Here is a 17,018-nt window from a genome sequence, read left to right as displayed (position 1 = left end):
CAAAATTTTTATCAGCTCTAGAAACTCTTGAGAAGATTAAATTAACATTTCTTAACCCTTCATCCTTGAGTCCAGGCAGCCTCAAAAAGTCTCTGCCATAGCATTAGTTCACAAACTACTACAATGCTTATTTAGGTTCTAAGTGTATTGCAGTGGACTAGAGATTATTGTATTTGAAGCATTAAAAACATAAAATTGTTTGAGTTATTTAAAAAAGCCATCCATTAAAATGTGCTCCTAAATTGCTCCTATAATGCATCATAAAGCATTCCTGGAATTAATTGTCTAAGTGCTGAAATGTTGCTCTCCATTTGCTTCCGTGAGTGAAGACCATGAAGACAATCAATAATTAATAATTCTAAACTGTCAAAAATGGGAGACAACCTTTTTAGAGTGAAGTCAGAATGACATCTAGTAGAGAAGGTGTTACTGTAATACTGATTTCAGGTATCCCATGTAAGCCCTTCTTTCACAATTTGCCCTTCTGATACAGTATTAAGGATTTCCTTTTTCAGAGCACAGAGTAAAGCATTATAGTGCTGCTATTATGCTGACCACTAAATTGTAATTGTTGTAATGTTTTAATACTTATGGTTTTCTATTTATATGCTAAATAAGTTTAATGTATTTTGTTTCACGTTTGACATTTTCTATATTTATTTTAATGTTGTTTGATACACACGTAATATACCATTCGGCACCCCAGTCACACCCGACTGCTGTTGTTGCATCTTTCAGCTATTTCATCTCTCAGGGGATTTTTGAAGTAAATATTATAGATATGATGTTCTCAAGTGCAGTTTGTACCATTTTGATTTCTCTTTGGGCTCTCACATGCTGCTCCACACCCACCAGTGTCACACACACTTGTTTTTACTCACTTACACTGAGGCTTGCATTGGCTAGAGAAGTCAAGTCACCTTCTTTCTGCTTGCTGCATGTTTAAATAGGAGTCATTAGAATGTTGATTTCTAAGTCTTTACATTATTGCCAGACATTCTGCTCTGCCCTTAACCTATTTCTCTGCTTCTCCAACATTAGCCATGTATAAAATTGTTGAAATGCAAATGGGAGCTTACCTTTAGACAAAACATGAGCTGATGTTTCCAGCCTCAGAGTATGGGCTTAAGAAGTACTGACTGTCAAGCATGAGCAGTTCTCTTCCTCAGATAATCACATTTAAGAGCTTTTTTGTTTGTTTGTTTGTTTTTTTTCCCCTTCAATTACATTACAGGTAGATATTAAGTAATTTCAAGGAAAATGGAAAGTGCATAGTAACCCTTCAGTCAGAGCATGCATTTTTAAAAACTATTGGTATGACATATTTTAGACTGCTTTTCCTCATGATCAGCCTAAGGAAAATAGATCAGCACATTAATCCATTTGCTACATTCTTGGTGAAATAATCCCTCAAATGTTGAAAGTCTGTCCCCTACAATATTTATAAGGTTTCTTCTAACCTGTTTCAAGAAAATTCAAGATGTGTAGTCACAAAACTCATCAAGAAACATCTTTGAATTAAAACTGACACTTCAAATCAATTCATACACCTGAATTTCTGTCAGTGAGGTTTTTTTTTGTTGTTGTTGGTTTTTTTTTTTTTTTTTTTTTTTTTTGTTAAATATCCTATATGTAACTGAAACTTCCATACGCTGTGGCATTATGGTCTATTGTATGTACCCAGTAGTGCATTGTAGCTGCTAAAAGTATTCTGGCCTAAATTAGTGGAAAACAAGAGTTATTGTTCGGGATGCTATTATACACAATAAATCTTGTATTTTTTTAAGGTATCTAGTATTAATTTTACACCTAATCTTGACCTATAATTTAGGAATTTTACTGCATGGAACTTTAGCTTTATTCCTTAAAACTTCTGCTTCACTTTTTTTTTTTTTTTTTTTAATAGCTCAAAATAAAACCAAGAACAACTTAGCTTAAATTTACAGCCAAATTAAAGTATCCATCTTGGATACTTTCTTGTTTAGGTTTCACACTTTTTTCCATTTTGCTTTTTTCAAATTTCATATAAAGCCAGTTGTCTATAACATTCTAGAGGGGAAAAGTGGAAGGCACCTCTAGTATCATTCAGCATTCTGTTTTGTTGGTTTGGATGGAATTAACCTCAGGTGATTTCAGCTTGCCTCGATGTCAGAAATAACACATTTCAGATGGGAATAAAAGGAAGGTAGAGACACTCTAGCAGCAGAATCCCTGTTTTTCCCAGTACTATTTCAAAAGAATGCTGTGTTTGCCAATGTGTTTTTTGGATTGCTCTTGCAGAAGTATTACCTTCTCGTGCTAAGTGTGGAATCACCCATCCAGTACGAACACGACTCTTTCTATTGTATGTTCAGAACTGGCTTTTTAGATTTCAATTGCCCTTTTCCATTTACCTTATATCATTTTTACCTTTGTGAAAGATTTTACAATGGAATAAAAGTAATGAATTTATCTCCATATGAGGTTATAAAATCTTTAGTTACTGGATTTCAGTCTCTATTTTTTTTTTTAATATAGTTACCTGTGCAGTTTCTCTAGACTAAATATTTATAAAAGCTAAGTGGAAAATGTAAAATATTTAGAAAAATTGTCCCATTTGCTCTCTCAAATATTACCTTGTTTGAAAATATCTCAAATACTCTTAGTAAAATTATGTTTTCGGTGACTGCTATATTACCATTTTTGAACACTATTCCTGATTCAGAATTCAGGAGTTACACTGTAACTCCCTTGGTCTGTCTTCATTTTCAGGACTCTTCAATAGGAACTGGAGGACAGGGTGTATTTTAGTTTCCTTTCCTCTGGTACTTCCTGCCCCACCCCTCACTGCATTTCCAGGCTTTCAAAAATCAAAATGCAGCTTTCAGTAGTGTATATCATTTTTGTGAGTATATTTACTAACTTTTATTTGTTATTTCAGCAAATTGATGAGACCCATGCTCACTCCTACTCAATGATAAAAAAATGTTAGTATAAAACATGATACGATAAAAATGTATCATACACCAAATTTTTAAAACTGGTGTTTTATTCCTTTGCTTTTTGACTTCACTTTTTTCTTCTTATCAGCAAAAATAGACACTTTAGCTATAGCTTAATGTGCAAAGGTTGTGGTCTAAATAAATCAGTATTTAATATTGTAAGGAACCTGAAAAAGAATAAGCAGCACCTTTACTGTTCAGCAAAGGTATTAAGTCTGAGTTTTCAGGTTAAAAATCAGAGATAGCATCAAGTTTACTTAACCAGGATACTGCTGGCATATTAGTCCAAGGCTCCTTCATACTCATGCAGCAAATCAGAACAGACATTCAGACAGTTTAAAGGTATGCTCTGCCATCAAATATTTTAATACCAGATACCCTTGAATTCTGTAGTGCTTTAATTCCACAAATACTGACCTGTCTCTAATGCTAAAAGGCAAACACAAATGTGGTAATCTTCTTAGGATATTTTCTTCATGCTTCTCTTGTGACCTTGTTTAATACAGCTTACAAAGGTCAACAAGTTGAATGTACTCTGTAGGTGTTAGCCATCAGGTTTAAAACACTTCCTTTTTTAAGGAAATGTCTATTTAAAAACTAACAACATTTTCCTCTGGGAGTTCCATAGTGGTTTAGGTTTGTAGCTATTCAAATATACAGAAAAGCAGAAAAAGCCAGTACCTATCTCTGTGCAAGTCTGCTGGACTTCTGCTATCACTTAATTGTCTTTTTGTAATTTCTGCCTTTCACTAGGAGTTAATTTTGTAAAATGTGAATTTTATTCAGCAAAGCAATAGATTGTGATCACTATGCTTATTCATGTAGGCCACTGAATAACCTTTGGAAAATGTTGACCTTCGTTTTAACTTTGTTTTTAAAATAAAGTTTTAAAATCATCAGGTTTAATTTCCCCATTTCAATATTTACGGTTCTGCTGTATTTCATGCATTGATTTTTGTCTATCTGCAAGTCCAGGGCTATTCCTTGAGATTACTTGCAAAGATTGCATGTTAAATTTAAAATGAAAGCAATCTACTGGTGGAGCAAAAAAATAAATAATAATTACAAGTTAAAAAAAAAAGAAGCAATAAAGGTCAATAATTGTGAGTAGACACTGCAGTTACTGGCTGACCTTTCAGAGACTGTCGAGTTATTGCTTCAAGGTCTTAGTGGCAGCAGTGAGTGTCAGAAGAGTAAGCCATTACAACTTCTGTTGTTCCTGCTTTTATCATACCATTAGTATTAACATGGACTGCAGGAAAATGCCTTTTTGAGACCAAGTGGAGACTGAGGAAGAAGTATGTGCACATTTAAGCAAAACACTTTATAATCTTTGCCTGATAATCTTTCTTGTTCCTTGGTGTTTGAATAAGAATGAGCTATTTATAGGCTCATGTTTTCACAGTCGGGGAGTTAAGTCACCAGTAAGAGCAAATATCAGAAAAGCCTCATGAATTTTGTCATAGGTTAATGTCTGTAAATAGCCTTGTTAAATGATCAAAAGTATGCATTTGGAGTGCAAATTACCAAGTTTAATTTTTCCACCCTTTTGCTTCCCCCCCCCCCCCCCCCCCCCTTAGTTATGGGGACAACATTTTCAAGATACTTTTTATTCCTAGGTTTCTAATGCATACTTTTGGGAATGAAATCTTACTTGTTTTCCTTGTTTTTTAAGAGCAAGCCATTTCATTTTTACTAGTACAGTCTCATTTACTTTCAGTTGCAAATTTAGGTTAATCCAAATAAAAACAAGATCAAAATGTATACCTTGGGTTTGATGAAAGCTCTTTCAAAATGTTTTGTTGTGGTAATCTTGTCAGGCACATTACCAAAGAATTTGAACATGCTTTGAAAAGTTCATCCTTGCCCTTGAGTCTAAAAGGTGAAATAAATAAAAGTTACATCTGAGTTGTGGCTGAACTTTTATAAATGCTCTTCTGTGCCCTCATCTTAGATTCTGTGGCTGAGGCTGGTGCCACAGTAGGAGTGGCCATATATGAATGTGGAAATATCTCCTGTAATGAGATTACATTGCAGAAAGTAATCATTTATATATCTCTTAAATTTCTATCCTATCTCAGGGAACTGGGAGCTTCTGCTTTTTAAACAGATGCATTTGGAAATAGCAGTAGAACATGTAAAAAGTATTAATGTTGTATTCATAAAATTAAGAAACCTTTTCAAAACCCCAAACTCCACTCTGATAGAAGAAATAATGACAGCCTTTATTTATTGGAAAAAATCCCTGTGTAATTTCTGAAAATTGAAATCAGCTTTGAGAATCTCAATTTTTTTGTGGAAGGGAAGGCAATATTTTTTGTTTAGCACAATTTTGAAAGCTCATTTGGCATAACAGCAGATAATATCAAAATACTGTGATTTTCTATTATTATTTTAATAGAAGAAAACAGTATTAGGTAATAGATTTAGAAATAAATAGGATTTAGACATTAATTTTCTGTTTTCTACTTTGCAATTCGGTGAAAATCCGAGCTGCTTCTGTTGAGGACAAAGGATTTCTTGCACTTTTAGGGCTCAAGTCTTATCTTGAGTCACTTCTCAGCACTATGTAAGGTAAAATATGCTTTAGAATTTGTCTCTCAATCTAAAGAAACCAGATCAGCAATTTATGTACAGAAATATAATCTGTCTGGCAGTGCAGCAGGCATGTAAGCTCTTCTCTTTGAAAGTTATTTTGCTATTGGTTTGATACAAAGAATAAACACAAAAAGTAAAACTACTTGTCACAAATAGCATCAGAACTGTTAGTTGGTCAGAGCTTGGAGAGATACTATTAATATTATTAAAATATTAATGATTAAAATTTATCATTAAAATGAAAATTGATATTAGTAGCTGTGAATTGGAGCATTTTAACGAACATAAGCACTTAAAATTTGTACACTGTGCATGGCTTTGTATATATAATGTAAGTCTTGTGTTGCTAGACTTGTATTTTTTGGTATGGAACTTATTTGCATGTTTTATATCATTGTCATTTCCACTCATTCCCTAATGTTAGCAGAGATTTGATCATTGACCAAACATATGGATGCAAGAACCAAACCACTTGTGAACTACAAGGCTTATAAAAATTTGCTGCTGGATCACTTTTTGAAGAGTTTGATATATTTAGAAAAGAATTAGTTTGAAAACACTTCAGGTTTGTTGTGGTCATCCTTAACAAACAGGCAGTCCTGCAGTTATGTTCATCAGAAAACAAATATTTGCTGATAAAAATCAAGCTGCAGTGAACTTTTATCAGATTACTTCCCAAATTAAACCTGTAATAACCCTGTAAAGGCAACTGCACTTAAACAGCAGTGGATTTGGGTTATCTTATATTATTTTAATGTTCTGGGGTGAACTCAGATTCTTTCTGCTTGTTTGGTACTTGGTACCAAGTTACTGCTTTTCTAGATGAACAGAATTTTATTTTAAATTAAAATGCATGGCCAAAATTAAGCTCTTGTGGTGTCTCCTTAGACTCAGACAGGCATTTTGGACCATATATCAAAAGAAGTGTTTTGTTTTATATGTCTGTATTTTGTGAATTTAACTGGAGACTTTAACTGGACAGACTAATCTCTCTAAATGATGGGGGTGAATATGTTTTCAGGGGGAGCACAAAAAGTTAGGGTCTTGCAAGGTAATTTCGTTTCTTGGATGATAAAGGATGCTCAAAGAGCCACGTGTCTTAATAAGTAATCCCATGGATTGCAAAAGGTATCAAGAAGAGTTGTCTGAACAATATGGTTCATGTGACACCTTTCAGTTTAAGTCACTGTTTTCTTTTGAAAAATATTAATCTGTCAGCATAAAGTTTAGTACTGAAAAAGTTTCCTTTCAATAACTGGAACTCATCTTGGAAACTTTTCTACTGCTTTTTTGTAACTGTATCTTATTAAAGAACTGGGGTAGTTTCCAGAGCTTTCCAAAGTATTTCAGATTCTTTATTGATAAACATGCTAATATAATTTCTGCTAAATTTATAATGTTTCCAATTTTAAACTCTCTTTTTGACTTGTAATCTATTTTTTTTCTCATTATTATTTTCAATCCTACTCTGGATAGTCTTTGTTAAGAAAACTGATTAAAGTTTTCTGAAAGAATTGCCTCTGAGTTGAATTTGAGAAGATGAATTGGTCTGGGAAAAAAAAAAAAAAAATCCTGGATAATTTTCTCAAAATTAGTGTTGGAAAATGGCATAGTCTACATATCTTGACTTAGTTTTGTTAAAAATCTTTTGTATTTTCCAAGAGTTTGATGTTGTTTTTTAAGAGCTGTATATTGGTTTGGCATACAGTTTTTGCCCCACAAATGAAAGTAGACATATTGACAAAGACATAATGAACTTCCTTGCAAGAAAATGCTTGAATTTCAGTTTATTTACTGTCTAGCTACTAGGATTTCAAATAGCCATCTGACTCAGCAGGTAGTAAAGGTACTACATCAGAGTAGGGTTCAAAAGAAGAAAATATGAAGGCTAAGTATAGCAGAAATCATTCCTGCTCTGATAATTCAGGAGCCCATAAAAAGACTTTTGAGAGATAGATTGATACTTCAGTCTTTGCAACTATGGTTGTTTAGCTATTTGTTGTGATTAAGTAACTAAATAATTTCCTATTTGCCAGTGGATTTTGACAGCTGCATATGCACTTTTTATTTGTCAGGCAGAATGAGTAAACAATTTCTGGCATGTATATAATTTGCTAAGTACTCATTTTATTTATTGTGTGAGATATTTTGCAGATAAATAAGGTATTTGCCCATTTGGTTAATGGGACATTTTGGAAAGGAAAATAATGAACAAACAATAGGAAAGTCAAAGCTGGTACTGATCATCCAGTGTGGATTCTTCCCTGTAGGAAGGCATGGATATTCATGTAAACATCAATTACTAGTGGACACTAAGTATATCAAAATGGTGTTAGAATATTCAAGAGAAGACCAGAAGATGCTTATAGTAAAAGACTTACATTATGGAAGTGGGAATGTTAGAGGAAATGTGCCATTTGTCCAGCCAATGATATGTAGAACTAAAACTTCAAATATCTCTCATAAAATACCAAACAAAAATATGGAGATGGGTTGGAAAGCCAAACCAAAATTATTGATATAATGTCTCTTCCTAATTTCCAAATATATGTGAAGTTTTTAATACCTTCCCTCTTGACCATTACACATTCCTGGCAGAGAATGAGATGCCACATTGTAGAAATATTGATTTTTTTTTTTCTGTGAACTCAAATCTTAGCTAAGACAGCATTGATTTAAGACAGTAAAAACTCAAAGTTCTTGGCTTTCTGCCAGCACTCATGTTAAAACATTCATGGAATTAATGATAAATTTCTTGAACAGCTGTCCTTTTACATCTTGATTCACTAGAAGGAGTGTAGGAAGTAAGGTCAATGGCAAGTAACAAAGTAACTATTTCAAAGAGCTGCCACATGCCTTGCATTTTTACAAATAGTTATTGACTTGAATTGTTGAGTCAGGGGAAGTGCTTTTTCTGCTGATGTATAACATGGCTAAGTGCAAAAGCTGAAATTGTCTTGACACAAAGTGTCTTACACTGACTGCTAAAGACCATAGAGGTTTTACAGGTTTGTGGGGTTTTTTTTTTGTTGTTTTTTTTTTTAATGAGTTTTTCTATTATGTATTTTAATGCCTGTGTATACCACGTTCCTTTGATGTTCCATAGATTTCATGAAGAATGCAAGACTGAGTAGAATATAAATGCTATGAAGCTTTATTGTAGTTTGACTTCAATTGTTTATTAACCCATTCACAACAAAAAATGGTAATTTTCTTTTCCCCCTACAACATTCTTGCTTTCAGTGGCTAAATGATGTGGGGAGAACATAAAAGGCATGACTTGGAAAATAAGGTTGTCCTTACATTTTTATCATTACAGTACTTATACAGCATAAGCAAATACACTTCTTCCTATGTCTGGTCCTTCTTAATGGGGATCACATTGTCAAATTGCATTTTGACACAAGAAATATGGATAGAAAGCTCATATTGGATGAGATAACATTATCTGTATAAAATTTGGCTCCTTCTCATTGATATGCAAGTTTGTTCTGGAATTTTGGAACTGATGGTAAAGCTCTAATTGGTCTCTAGAGTATTCATGTGTACAATAGGCTGCTCATTAGTCTATCAACTTTCCAGGAAACTAATGGGCTATTTCTCATGTCGAATGTGGGAAGTGAAATGACACATGTTAATTTGCCTTCCAGATGTTGCAACTGCCTGTCCAGATAAAAAGTCCATCTTAATGTATGTGACTTCACTCTTTCAAGTCCTGCCGCAGCAAGTCACCATGGAAGCCATCAGGGAGGTGGAGATGTTACCACGGCACTCAAGGGTCACTAGAGAAGAGCACATAGAAGTACATGAGCAGCATTTTTCACAAGAAGTGAGTTTCACTTTTCTGCTTTCATCTTGATGCTCTAAAGTGGTTGTTTCCCTGCTTACCCCGTGAATCTGATGTTAAATGGCCAGTGGAAGGCAAAAACCCCACGGGCATAATGGGCAAAGTCTCATCAACAGACAAGTCAAATGTACCTGTCTGCATGTACTTTGATACTGGTTTTCATCTTACATCAGCCTGTTTTAAAAATTACTATTTAGCAAGTAAGTGTTTGCACTTGAGTTGTACAGCATTGTGCATTTTGATGGTGGCAGGAAGCCTCAAGGAAAAACAAATCTGGGGAGGCTTACATTTAAAAGAAAATAGAAACATCTTTACCTTTTTAGAGAATAGCTGTTGACATTTCTCCATATTCATGATAGAAACATTTTTTATTTTTTTAGCATTTTATTTGCAGGGTTTTTTTTTAATTTTAAAATAATCTCAGTTTACTGTTATCCTCTCAAAAAACTCATGTAATATTTGGAATTAATTTAGGATTGCAATGTCTGTTGTCTTTTTTTTTTTTTTTCACTGAAACTATCAGACAGTCTCTGCTGAAGTGTACAGTGCATTGTAGGCTTAGTTTACTTGTCTGAATTTAATCTTTATGTTGGGTATGGGATGCTCACTCTCTTTTAGAGTGCTGAGCAGATAAGTATTGGCTCTGTTTATTCAAGATGTGACAGAAGTTCACTTGCTTTTTGAGCCTCTGCTTGTAAACTATAAAGAAGCTTCACTTTACATTGGTATTCTGCTGGTGTTGAGTCCTGACAGTTTGTTGCTTTTTGGTAAGGGTGTCAGATTAAATGAGAGGTTTCCTTAATGCCATCCCATTTTGCCTGCTGAATACCAACACTGTCCTTGAAAAATGACTTTTCTGCTTCTTTTTCTTCAGTTGCTCTTAAAATCAATATTTACTTCTACAATCCATGCTCCTACCCATATGTACATTCAAATTTATTTGTAGATCACAGTCAGTGTACCCCAGGGACCTTCGCCTTCTCCTAAACCGCGGTTCAAAAGTTACGCATATGCACAAGCTGTGTATGTCACATCCCCTGACCAAAAAAGGAGGCAGGTTCCTCCACAGGTCTGTCAATATTGTCATTTTTTGAGTGAGTTGTGTTAAGAGTGTGCTTGGAGTGAAAGAGCTTGTGCATTTTGCTTCCACCTGATCTTAATGACCTGCTTTTTCCATGACTTTTTTCTGCCGAGTGGTTACGTTTTGCTGTGTATTTCTGCATGGCTGGCAATAGCTGTTGCACTGATTGTAGGGGAAGATTAACATTCAAGCACTGCTGTTTCAGAATCATAAACTTCTTTCTTTGTTCAGTCATTTTTGAAAATAGTGCATACATTTCCTTAAAGTAGTAGAACGAATCTAACATAAGCGGTATTTGGCATCTATTATATTTCAGCCTCAGGTTTAGTCGTAGGAAAAAGAGCCATTGGCTTTCTCTTTCTAACCCTTCCTATTAAAGAAAATACTAAGTGATGGCATTTCTCAGAAGGTTAGTGTAGTTGGAAAAAAAAAAGGTGAAACAAACATTGCATTTTTTACCCTGGATTATTAATTACAACATTTGGTCATTTTTATCACAAATGGCATCTTGCTGGTACTGAGGTTAAGGGGTTATATTTGATTTTTACTTATTTATTTTATTTTTACTTTTAAATAGCTCTGGTGGTTTAATAAAATTTGCTTCAAGTAATCCTTATAATGAGGATTTCTACAGTTGAATTTTTATAACTTTTGACAAGTATGAGACCCAAAGGTCATATTGTGTACTGCAATGTACTTTCCTTTCTTTACTTCAGGGAGAAAAGATCTGTGTGTATGTGGCACTATACTTTGAGTTTGCCTCTGGGTACTTAATTCTGCCCAACATCTAAAAATCTACTGCAAAATTATCCTTCTATTCAACATTGTGAATTCAAATCTGCTGCTCAAGTGACAGGCATTTTATTGAATAATGACTTCCTTAAATACTCCAGGACAGAAACCCTGCACACATAGGCATGAGCCGTGCTATGTTATTCTAACATCAAATGTGTTGCAGTGATGAGTCACACAGCTTTGAAACAAGATGTTTAAAACTAGGGTAATTGTTTTGTTCTACTTAGACACTATACAGATATTTTAAAGTAATGAAAAGTTTTATATAGAATAGATTTTTTTTTTCTTTTGATACTTTTATTGTGATCAGTTGCAGGTTTTGTTAGCACCTCCACCATCAAAAGTAATTTCTACAAAGCATGGTTGCTGAAATTTACTAAGATATAATTTGTTTTTTCTGCATCTTGCCTTCCAGTTTTTTGGAACTCTTCTTCCTGAATTTTAAAACTTAATCTACTACACTTTTATGCCATAATATAATTCCACCAATTTGGCAGAAGCTGAAGACCTAACCAGAATCTGAGCCAAATTGTGCTCCCACCACAACAGATATTAACAAATGGAAAGCATTCACTTAAGAATCATTTGGGAAAACCACCAGGCAAATTCTCATTAAAATATAGATGAACTTGAATGACATATAGTAGCAATTAATATCCCAAATCAATATATGGAATTCTTAGTCAGTGGTTGTTTTTTACCTTTAGCTGTGTGTTTCTTAAAGAAGAACTGTTGTCTACCTATTAAAGCAAATTCATAATTCTGGTTAAATAGTGGACAATTTTTTTTCTCCAGATACATGGAGCTGGCATAGCTTAATAATCCCATCTATTTTAACTAAATAAAATAAATATTATTTCCTTTTCATTTCTTTGTAGCCTTTCAATTTCCTGACAGCTATATTATGATTTTTGGATACCATTATAAATAGTGCAACTGCCTTAAGATTTTCAGTAAAATCTACTTCTCTAGGGGACTGTAATAAAGATGTCAAGAGGAATTCAACTTTTTTTTTTCCTCTTGGATTTTGTAAAGTTTAAGGAACTGTCTCTCATTTCCATCTAGTTATCAAAGAAAATTTTATTAGATTTAGTTGGCTTTTGCCTGCTAATTTCCATGGTATTTTCAATGCTGTCATGGAGAAGAAATTCTCACAGAGTATTTTGATCTTCTGTTGAAATTTTGGAATCATTCTTTTCCATCTCTGCAAACTTTCAGCTTATAGGACTTGAATATTATAGTTTCCCCAAAATAATAATAATTTAATAGGACCTTTTTTCACATATTTTGATCATGATCCTGCAAATTTGACCAAATATGGCTTTTGATACATGTCATACATTTGCTTCATATGCCAGTTGTCAGAAATTTTAAGAGGTATGAACTGTGATTCTCTGAGCTCCATATTGGCAAGAAGGAATAACATTTCCTTTCACACCATCATTTGTCAAATTTCTTTCCCTTCTATCTCCTACTCTGGTCTACTATTTTATGTCACGTTTCATTTCATTTCACTTTCCATATCTTCACTCTTCCTAGTAGCTTCACAACGTGTGTGCCTTCAAATTCACCCTTCCTTTCCTTCACTCTGTCACTCAGGGGAGTACTTGCAATACCTATTATTTCCATTGTGTAAGCTGTGGCCAGAGAAGTTTTGTTTGTTTTTTTTTTTTTTGTTTTTTTTTTTAAGTGTGAAATGTCTCAAACCCAGTACAAATATTGTTCTGCAAACCTGTTCACTCAGTGCCATCTTGTTCAGTCAGTGCTCCACCACTTCTGGTTGAACCAGGGAAGCATTTTCAAATGCTGGAGGTAACATGAATAGAGTTTTTCTGCTAAAATTCAAGAACAATTTTCCTCCTTTGCCTTGTTTATTTAGATAGTGTTAATAAACTCATTAAAATCTTGGGACAGGAATCCACTTCACAAACCTGAATCCTTGAATTTCCTGAATGAACACTAAAAAAGTACAACAGATAATATTTATGTTGACAGTTTTTAGATTGCAGTTACCGCTTGGCAATTACAGAAGGCTTACCTGAAATTGCAGGTATTTTATCTTGTGTGCATTCCCTGTAATAAGGCTTCACTTACAAATATCCAGCTTAATGTACAAATAAAAGGATCCTCAGGTTAATTTTCTGAGACATTTCAAAATCCTCATTGAAAACCTCTCATTGTCTTCTGTTTATATTTATGAAAGCACTGGGGTTTGTGTTATTGATTTATCTCATTGAACACCTGACCAAGAATGCTGTGTTTTGGTTTATCAGAGCAATTTCTATTATTGATCCCACACAAAACTCCTATCTCACTGCTTTCATTTGTACTTGCTACCTCCACAGAAGATAAAATATACAGCCTTAAATGGGTTCAAGGTAAAAAAAAAGAAATTGTGGAACACTGAGGTACCTCGAAAAGAAACTTTTTATGATATGGAATCATAGAATCATTTGGTTTGGAAAAGCCACTTAAATATGAAGCTTACCCTAACGCTGACAAGTCCACCACAAAACCGTGTCTCTAAGCCTGACGTGAGCAGGTCTTTTAAAATCCTCTGGGGTGGTGACTCTACCACTTCCCCAGGCAAACTCTTCCAGTGCTTGATAGCCCTTACAGCAACAAATTTTTTCCCACTGTCCAATCTGAATCTCTCCTAGCACAACTCGAAACCATTTCCTCATCTCCTGTCTCCTGTTATGTGGGAGAAGAGGCCAACCTCTACCTCACTACAAACTCACTACGTCTCCCCTGAGCCTCCTTTTCTCCAGGCTGAACACCCCCAGCTCCCCCAGCTGCTCCTCATCACACTTGTGCTCCAACCCTTCCCCAGCTCCATTTCCCTTCTCTGGACTCACTCCAGCCCCTCAATGCCTTTCTTGTAGTGAGGTGCCCAAAACTGGACACAGGATTTGAGGTGTGGCCTCACCAGCGCCAAGTACAGGGTGACAATCCCAGCCCTGGTCCTGCTGCCACACCATTGCTGATCCTGGCCAGGTGCCATTGGCCTTCCTGGGCACACCTGGCTCATGTTCAGCTGCTGCTGATCAGCACCCCCAGGTCCTTCTCCTCTGGGCACCTTTCCAGCCACTCTGTCCAAAGCTTTAAGACTTTCCTGGTGGGGTTGTTGTGACCCAGGTGCAGAACTTGGCACTTTGCCTTGTTAAACTTTGGGCAACCGCCCATCAATAAGCCTGTCCAGAATCCTCTGCATGACCTTCCACTCTCCAGCAGGTCAATACTCCAACCCAACTTGGTGTCACCTACAAACTGAGTGAGGGCAGCTTCTCTTCCTGTTGAGAAAACAGTCCTGAAACTCTAAGCATTGAAAAAACAGGGATTAACAAAATCTGTATTTTGAGACTGGTACTTCTGTAAATAAGCTTCTGACAGGTCCTGTCAGAAAGGTGAGTCTGAGTGTGGCTGCCTTAAATTATCTATTCAAAATCAAGGCCATTGATCTCTATGATTGTAGATTTTTGTTCTTTTGGCAGGAGCTATGTTTTCTTTGCAATTCCACTTTGTATGAAATACAGTTTTTATGCAGAATTACTCTAACATTTCAATTGACAAGCTTCAGTATCCTTGAATTGAAATAATTTGGGATGAAGCAGTGGTAAATGGGGATAGCTGGCACATAGTGATTTGATTTGGATCCTAAAATTTAGGGCTTCACCTCATTATTAGTTTGTGAGAAATTCCTAACTATCCAGTCATTGCTTGTGTTTTACAGAAGTATTGTAATGCAGTTTGCTTGTGTTTTCTGGGTTTTTTTTTTTTTTTTTAAGTTGGATTTTGCCAAGTTTCTGTATGGGATTTTGTCAGTCAGTTCATAACTATAATTAATTACTTGAACAGTCACTAAAAGCTCCTGATAAAATCTAAAATCAAGTTGAATTTATTCCCACAGCACAGAACCCTTCTGGCAGTCTTGCCCTTGAGAATGGTGGTTTTCTAGACCCTTAATTTGCCACACTCTTGGTCTTCTGCCAGCAATTTAACTTCTTTAAAACTGCTCTGAGCCCTCCTTTCTGGGGCTCTTCAGGGTTCATCTGTGCCACAGAATTTAGTGCTATAGCATCACAGGATTGCTTTATTGCTCTCCTTTGTACTTAACCAGATCTTCCTTTTATTTAGAAGTTGTGATCTAAATACTGTTCTGTTAATCTTATGGTAAAGTCCTCATCTGGAGAAGCATCAGAAGACAGTTAAGTGCAGCCAAATAGAAGCTTAGTTCCAAAATGTTGTTAATTTTCCAAATGTAAGATAATTATCACAGAAAATATCCCATTGTGTCAGCACTGGGGGGATTTATGGCATAATTTAAAGTAGAACTTGGGAAACTTCAGACATACTGAATTATCTGCATATTTAGTCATTAGATCATGACAGATATAATTTAGGCAACAAGTATAATGATAGTTCCAGGTGTTAGCCTGGAACTAGGTAGTTTAATTTAAATAGAAACTCTCAGAAAACTAGGAACTGTTTCTGTAGAGCGAAGTAAAAACCCTAGGATTTAGGATAAGCATTAAAAAAAGAACAACATTTGCCACCAGAGTTCATATCAAGGAAATGCAGAGGTGGAAAATATCAAGCTAAGTGCAAATCTTCTGGATTTCCTAGGGAGTTCTCCTGGATGCCATGTGTTCAAGTAACCGTGTGAAAAATGATGAAGAAAGCATTTTCAAGTGTGTCAATATATTTTTGTATTTTCAATAACCATCTGGAAAATAGATGGCTTCTTGTCTGAGCCTGGAGGTCTGTCAAGATGACAATTGTTTCCTGTCACTGCTTTGCGTGTAGACACCAGCAGCAGTTCTAACTCTTGTGTGTGTGTGTCTGTTTTGTTGGTTTTTTAATGTTTATTGTAGATGCTTTTTCAAGAGTTTTTGTTGTGAAAAATGTTAGTACTCTCATGGGTAAGTGATAACTTGTAGTGGATCTAGTTTCCAATAGATCAGAGCTTTTAGTCTACTTTATTTCACACACTCATTCGTTTGGTTTCCCCTAGAGGTGAACTCATGAGTTCTCAACTTCCTTCCTGGGGCAGAGAGGTTGCTGCTGGTCCAGCCATCATGCTGAGCTCTGCCACTGCTTTGCATTTACAAATGTTTGGCATCATTGCCCAAAATTCTTAGGCATCACCTGCTCCTTGTCTTCACAATCTCTCTGTTGACCAGCAACAGGAGGAAATGCTATGAAGCTGCATCAGGGCAAGTTCAGAGTGGACATGAGGAAAGGGTTCTTGACTGAGAGGATGGTCAGTGAGTGGAACCAGCTCCCCAGTGAAGTGGTCGTAACACCAAGCCTGTAAGAGTTCAAGCAGAGTCTGGATGTTGCTCTTAGTCGTATGATTTAGTTTTATGTAGTCCTGTGAGGAGCTGGGAGATGGAACCAATTCATCCCAATTTGAGATATTCTATAATTCACTGATCCACAGGATCTTTTCTTACTTCCAGGATCTTTCTTCTAGTCACCATCTTTTCCACCTGTTTTTCCAAATCCATTCACTTCCCTGACACAAATTCTTTTCAGGATGCTTCTTTTCATCAGCAGGCGATCTTTAAATAACCGCGAGACTGCAGCTTTCCCAGTCTAAAGAGTCTTTGGGCAGAAGCACAACTCATGATCAGCCTCACCAGGAGACCTTCTGTCTTTTGCCTCTTCAATAATGGTGGGATTTAGAGCATGCTAAACCACATCTAGAACATTT

At 35.5% G+C, this 17,018-nt stretch overlaps 1 protein-coding gene across 2 annotated transcripts in view; it reads left to right on the top strand.

The window, feature by feature from the left end:
- DMD (dystrophin) overlaps window positions 1–17,018 on the top strand; it is a 767,992-nt gene that overhangs the window by 33,215 nt on the left and 717,759 nt on the right. The window contains exons 3-4 of one of the 2 annotated variants that reach the window (XM_062488102.1): window positions 9,230–9,408; window positions 10,373–10,495. In XM_062488102.1, the coding sequence (XP_062344086.1) occupies window positions 9,230–9,408; window positions 10,373–10,495 (302 nt within the window). The remainder of the gene's footprint in view (window positions 1–9,229; window positions 9,409–10,372; window positions 10,496–17,018) is intronic. The other variant, XM_062488103.1, reaches the window with a different exon arrangement.

This window comes from Cinclus cinclus, chromosome 2 (genome assembly GCF_963662255.1).
Source record: "Cinclus cinclus chromosome 2, bCinCin1.1, whole genome shotgun sequence".
NCBI lineage: Eukaryota > Metazoa > Chordata > Aves > Passeriformes > Cinclidae > Cinclus > Cinclus cinclus.
Note: the sequence above shows the minus strand (reverse complement) of the source record. Positions and strands in the feature narration are given on the sequence as shown.